This window comes from Alnus glutinosa, chromosome 3 (genome assembly GCF_958979055.1).
Source record: "Alnus glutinosa chromosome 3, dhAlnGlut1.1, whole genome shotgun sequence".
Taxonomy (NCBI): domain Eukaryota; kingdom Viridiplantae; phylum Streptophyta; class Magnoliopsida; order Fagales; family Betulaceae; genus Alnus; species Alnus glutinosa.
Window position 1 is genome coordinate 24,348,071 of NC_084888.1, and position 6,742 is coordinate 24,354,812.

Sequence of the window (6,742 nt, forward strand, 5' to 3'; positions counted from 1 at the left end):
TATTATCGTACCGTGTGAACAGTAACCGGTAAGATGTGTAGATATCAGGCATGGTACTCCATAGTCCATACTAACTTCTGACTTGACTTGACAAGTGTTGGAGATCCTCTTAAATGCTGAGGATCTTGGTCATTCCTGACCAAACGTACCATCCGACTGTAAAACTCAAGTGGGGAATAATAATTCCCTATCAAACCTCAAAAACCAATTCTTTGTTGCCTTGGAACAAAGGCAAGGACGAAATGAAAATTTCGTTCACCTTCTCTCTTTAAATAGAATTTTTATTCGATTATTGTTCAGTTTAATTGATTGATTTTATTTTTAAAACTTTTTTTTCCAGTAAATAACGCAAACAACGTTGTGTCACACCTAACTCTAGACGTTGACTGATATATATATATATATATATATATATATATATATATATTTTTTTTTTCTCGATCGAAATATCACTTTTGATCGATCGAACTTGTATTTAATGCTGTCAGGCAATGTCTCGTCCCTATCACATCCCTCCTAACCCCACATTATTTTCGTTCGATTCATCGCATGCGTTTGTTTGACCTGTCCTTGGCTCTTCCTCCAGTTGACAAATGAAGATTCAAAATTCGTTCAATCAAACGTATTTTCTCTTGATTGAATTTGTGCTTGTTCAATTTCGTCAAATGTTTCGTTCTTACAAGACACATAACAAATTTAATTTATTCAATTGCATTTAATTTCATTCCAACGAATTTCCCTTAGCTCTAAACCTTTTAAGTATGCGCATGCCACCGTAAATCGGTTATAACTTATGTTATACAGGAGTGTAAAGTAATAGTAATATTAGAAATTATATTTTTATTTCTCTATTATTTTATCGGGAAAAGATTTGTGGGGGACAACAAACGGTCCCATCACCCTCTTTTTTCTTTTCTAATAAAAAAAAAAAAAAATCAAAATATGTCATTTGATGATCAATGATTAAAAAATTAGTAAAAAGGTGATCCCCATGTATCATATCCCTATTTTATCGTATTGACGTGGTAATTCTGATTCGTTCCGGAATAAACTGATATTAAAAAGAATAAATTAAAGAGTAGATCAGATGAGCAAAATAGAATATTGTTTTTAAGCATTAATTTAAAAAGCAAAGAAAGTAGTATTGTTGCCCTCGGAATCTGAGCTCCGGCAGACAACCAATGACAAGTTGGCAGCAGCAAAGAGAACTGGAGAAGAAAGAGTACGCAATCTAATAAGAATCTGAAACAGTGGTGGGTCCCAACTCCCAAACCCACTTATTATTATTATTATTATTATTATTATTATTATTATGCCATTCCAAATTTCCAACTCAGGCTCGGGAGATCCTCTGTTTCACGTACTAGGATAGTGAGTAAACTCTGGCAGATCGGATCAGAGTACAGTCCTACTCACTCGATCACTCTTCTTCGCTACGATAACAGGGAATGTTCCGTTCGTTCATGCTCTCGTCCAACTCCAAGCGCGTCTACTTTTTTGGTATTTCCTTTTGACCCTTGCCTTAACAGTGAAGCTTTCAAATTGAAACTTGCAGCTGTAGCATCAATAGGGGCATGGTGGATTCCTTTGGGATTGGGGGGTTTTTCTCAAAAGGGAATTGCCTGCCTGAAGCCTGAAATTATGGGGTGCGAGTGGGCCATGACGTTTTGAAGCTTTTAAGAAAAAAACAAAAGCTTGGGGTTGACTCTTCCGCCCCCGCCAGATCGATCTGGTCAGTGGGTGATCACCGATTCGCTCGTTGAATAAACAATTCGATAACCCAATCCATCTCTGGGATCGATTCCTTCTACTTCCCTGCTAATCCCAAAGCGAAACAGTTCCACTGAACCTTCCTTCTCTCGATGGGTTGCGGCCAATCCAAGATCGAGAACGAGGAGGCGGTGTCGCGGTGCAAGGACCGCAAGCTCTACATGAAGGAAGCGGTGACGTCCCGCAACGCCTTCGCGGCCGCCCACTCCTCCTACGCCACCTATTTGAAGAACACGGGCGCTGCCCTCAGTGACTACGCGCACGGCGAGGTCACCCACTTTCCTATCTCCGCCTCCGTCGCCCAACCGGCTCCACCCTCCTCCTCTTCCTCCTCTGCCGCCGCCGCCGCCGCCGCGTCCATAGACAATCTGCCTCCCCCTCCTCCTCTTCCTCCTCCTCCTCCTCTCCCTAATCCCCCTCCCGCCAGCTTTCCCTCCCCGCTCCAGCGCGCCGCCACCATGCCCGAGCTCAAGATCGCCAAGTCCGAGCCGCCAGGGCCCGTGGCCGCGCCGATCATGGAGGAGGAGGAGGAGGAGGGCGACGACTCCGACGGCGAGGACCCGCGTACCCGCCTGAGAAGACGTTCCGGTAGCAGTAACAGGAACGCTAGAGTTTTGGAGGACGAGGGGGTCCCGCCGCCGGTGACTAGGGTCCCGCAGGAGGAGGTGCCGATGCCGCCGCCGCCGCAACACCACGATAGTCCGTACGATTACTTCTTCGCGGAGGACACCATGCACAGGACGACCTTGAGCGACCCGCCGCCGTTGGAGGAGGTGGGCGTGAGGAACGGGGAGACTGAGCGTATGGTGTTCAAGGAAAAGCCTAAGAGAGTGGAAGATGACGGCGATGGTGGTGGGGAAGGGAGCGGGGTTGAGAAGGTTGAGGTTGCGGCGCCTGCGATGGGGAAGATTGTGAAGAAGGTGAAGCAGGGGGGTGGTGGGGCGGAGGGGAAGAGGGTGGCGAAGGGGAGTGCGAATTTGTTGCAGATATTTTTGGAGCTTGATGACCATTTCTTGAAGGCTTCGGAGAGTGCCCACGATGTTTCGAAGATGCTCGAGGCTACCCGGTTACACTATCACTCTAACTTCGCCGATAATCGAGGTAATGGGCTTGAATTGGTTCATGGTTTGGATGGTTTTAGTCGACTTGTTGGTTTCACTATGTTTGGGTATGAGTTCTGTTAGTGTTTTTTGCTGTAAAATTAGGTTGAAGGTGATCGTTAGTGAATTACAAGTTGGTTTGTATTGAAGTGATGGTGTGGCCCTTATAGCATTAGACATTAGTACATATTATGAGAATGGTTAAGTGATTGATCATTGGTTTGTGATTGTTACTAAAAACCTTGTTCTCTCATTGCTGTCTTGTAATCTTTAGCTTCTAATGACGTTTTAGGCATTTATATCTAAATTACATTGCTAATTGCGTGACAGGTCATATCGATCACTCGTCTAGAGTGATGCGTGTTATTACATGGAATCGATCATTTAAAGCGTTAAATAATGACAATGACAATGGGAAGGATGAGATTGACTCGGAAGAGCAAGAAACTCATGCCACTGTGCTGGATAAGTTGCTAGCATGGGAGAAAAAGCTATATGATGAAGTGAAGGTATCTTGCAGTTATCCTTGATTTTGTTCCCTCACACTTTGTCCTCAGAACAAATTTTCATTTTGCATGAATTGATCCCTGATATATCACTTCATTATATAGTCAATTTTACAGAGACCTTTAACTCATTGCTTTCTGATGACTGAAGGCCTTAAAATGACCAATGATATGATAATTTCTTCTTCGCACATTCATTTAGGCAGAATGGCTTCAGCTCTTGTATTGTATGACAATTTTGTCGTTGTTATTGTTGTGTTACTCTGTGTGTCTGCATGTGTGTGTGCGCACAGGTGTATGCATGTTTGCAAGTGTGACTTGCTAAATTCTAGCTTTACTGATGGAAGATTGTTGCTTAGCAATTGAAGTCAGTTTGGGTTGGAATATTTGAGTAGAACTAGAAAATAATTTTATCTTGGTTCCTGATCTGTGAAATAGACCATAGTCACCCCCATGCTTGGGTGATGGTATTGAACCTCAGTGGCGTCTATAGATGAATCAAAATGACTAATTGGGTGTATTTTGACTTTCCTCGGAATCATATTACCACACAAGCAGTACAGGTTATCTATATAATGCTTGACATCTTAGCCCTTTCAACCTATGTATAATATCAATGGCAAGCCTTGGCAAGTGGATTACTTCACCCTGTTTGCTGTTTCCATCCCGCCAGTTATAGAAGTCCTAGTCCAGAATTATTGGAGGGAAGTGTTTGTTTCTGTTGATGTGCTTTGAGTTTTAACAAGTCTACTGTGATTTCATGTATGGTGCACAATATGAGATTAACAGATAGAGAGGTAGGACATCCAAGGTAGGATTTGGGTAAATCATGTCGAAGGTAGTGTGCATTTTAAGTCATACTGCCCTCTGCGGGAATGAACACCTTGGTTTAGAACACTGCCCGACACCAATGCATATTTGTGCATGTCCTCATTGGTTGGGAAAAATGATTGTAGAGATATAAGGAAACCCATGACTGTAAAGAGCAATACTACGTTATTGATTTCTTACTTTGATTGGTTTATATAAATTTGTTACTCAAAATTTCCATCTCCAGTTGAGCCATTCGGCATTAAGATATCAACCTTGACTTGGCACCCTTGTGCTTGGCCAATGTAGAACAGTTGGCTTGGATTTAGCAAAATATAACCCTTTTGTCAATGTAAACCCATACTATGTCTTTCTGAAACCTTTTTTTTTTATTCTTTTTTACTAAAGTGTAGCTAGAGAAGTGCATTTAACTTTTGTTTATATTTCAAAGCAACCATATACATTACGTGGTATTATTTGTGGTTTACCTTTGCTGGTTAGGCAGGTGAGCTTATGAAATTTGAGTACCAAAAAAAGGTTGCTTCACTGAACAGGCTAAAGAAACGAGGTACCAACTCTGAAGCATTGGAGAAAGCAAAAGCAGGAGTAAGTCATCTTCACACAAGATACATTGTTGACATGCAATCCATGGATTCTACGGTTTTAGAGATAAACCGTTTACGGGATGAACAATTATACCCAAAACTTGTTCAGCTTGTCAATGGGTGAGTGGCAATGAGGAAAGTAGTATGAAAGTTCCATTTTGGTATCTTAATTGATTTGAGTGAGATAATATATTTTCTTGATAAACACTTGTTATCTCCTATGTCTTGTTATTTAATTCTGAATTCGCTTTGCTAAGTAAAGGCAATGAAGGATATCATATATAACAATGAGGAAAGAAAAATTGTAAATTCTTGTTGTGTGGGTTTGTAAGACCAGTTTAGACAGCTTTCATGGAGCAAGGTGATGGCTGTACAATAAATCTTGTTCTACCTATGAATACACCTTGCTTTCAAACTGCAGGATATGTGCTGATAGTTAATTCTCGAAACTCCAATTTTCTCATGTTTTCTGCTTGATTCTGTGGGCAACATTGCTCCGCCTATTCAAATTTAGTTTTTAATATTCTTTTGTGGGAAAAGAACTGGCTCTTTTAACTATGTTCTCTTATGATTTACTAGCTTTCTGAATATTGTTCAACTTTTAAGCTTTCAATTTAACACGCTGCGTTTTATTTTATCATTGTTTGCCTTTTGGCTGATGTGGTTTGCTTGATGCCATGATAAACGCCTTCCCATCCTCAAACCATGTGTTGCAAAAAACCCATAGAGATGTATTAATAGTGACCCTTCAAGCACTTTGGGGAATCCTGAATTTGCTGATTCACTTCCATATTTGGCTGGTAGATTGTACCATTTACAGCATTTCCATTGAGTACCATCTCTCACTTGCATGTGTTTGACCCCTCCCTCCCAACCCACCAAAAAAAAAAAAATTGCTCCCACCCCCAGGAAAGACCCTTATTATGAATTTGTTATTACTGCAGGCTTAATAATCGTATGAACTGCAGGCTTAATAATCGTATGAACTGCAGGATGGCCTATATGTGGGCAGCAATGCGATTTCACCATCAGAGCCAGTCAAAGATTGTGACAGCCCTGGGATCTCTTGACATCTCCCAATCGCCCAAGGAAACACATGAGCACCACCATGAGCGCACAATCCAGCTGATGGCAGTTGTGCAGGACTGGCATTCACAATTTCAGAAGCTAGTGACCCATCAGAAAGAGTACATTAAGGCCCTCAACAATTGGTTAAAACTAAATCTCATCCCCATTGAGAGCAGCTTGAAAGAGAAGGTTTCTTCACCACCAAGGATTCAAAACCCCCCTATTCAGGAACTGCTCCATGCTTGGCATAATCATCTGGAGAAACTACCTGATGAACTTGCAAGAACAGCTATATTCAACTTTGCTGCTGTATTAAATACTATATTTCAGCAACAAGAAGAAGAGCTGAAATTGAAGCAAAAATGTGAAGACACCCAGAAGGACCTTGACCGCAAGATCCGGCAATTTCAAGACTGGTACGAAAAGTACATGAAGAAGAGGGCACAAGATGATTTTGATCCAGAGGGGGCAGAAGATAACACTCAAAAAGATCTTGCGGAGAAGCAGTTTATGGTGGACTCAATGAAGAAGAAGTTGGAGGACGATGTGGAAGCCTACCAGAGGCACTGCCTTCAGGTGAGGGAGAAGTCTTTGGCAAGTTTAAAGACCCGCTTGCCAGAGCTCTTTAGAGCAATGTCAGATTTTGCTGATGCATGTTCAAAAATGTACGCAAACTTGAGTCCCATATCAAAGCCCCACAATTCAAGCCAGATCTCATCATGAGAATGTTTTGTCAGCCTGGCATTATTTTCTTATTTGTGATAGTTGTATTGTTACATAACTTACAATCTCTTGCAGTCCTTTATTTGGGATAGGCCCCGACTGAGATGATATTATGCAGTTGTGTCCATCAAATTGATTTTCGGCATAATGTTGTTAGTTC

The 6,742-nt window shown here is 41.7% G+C and overlaps 1 protein-coding gene across 1 annotated transcript; it reads left to right on the forward strand.

Moving 5' to 3' along the window:
- Positions 1-1,339: 1,339 nt before the first annotated feature.
- Positions 1,340-6,742, forward strand: LOC133862813 (protein ROLLING AND ERECT LEAF 2-like). Its single transcript, XM_062298687.1, has 4 exons — positions 1,340-2,871; positions 3,201-3,379; positions 4,688-4,911; positions 5,784-6,742. Exons 1-4 carry the CDS (start codon positions 1,863-1,865, stop codon positions 6,580-6,582), a joined length of 2,211 nt encoding a protein of 736 aa, XP_062154671.1. The 5' UTR covers positions 1,340-1,862; the 3' UTR covers positions 6,583-6,742.

What these genes read in the sequence shown, in the direction of transcription:
- LOC133862813 (XM_062298687.1), top strand. Translation starts at nt 1,863, where the DNA reads ATGGGTTGCGGCCAATCCAAGATCGAGAACGAGGAGGCGGTGTCGCGG. An exon ending in TAACTTCGCCGATAATCGAG is followed by an intron (nt 2,872 to 3,200) that starts GTAATGGGCTTG and finishes ATTGCGTGACAG; the next exon opens with GTCATATCGATCACTCGTCT. An exon ending in CTTGTTCAGCTTGTCAATGG is followed by an intron (nt 4,912 to 5,783) that starts GTGAGTGGCAAT and finishes TATGAACTGCAG; the next exon opens with GATGGCCTATATGTGGGCAG.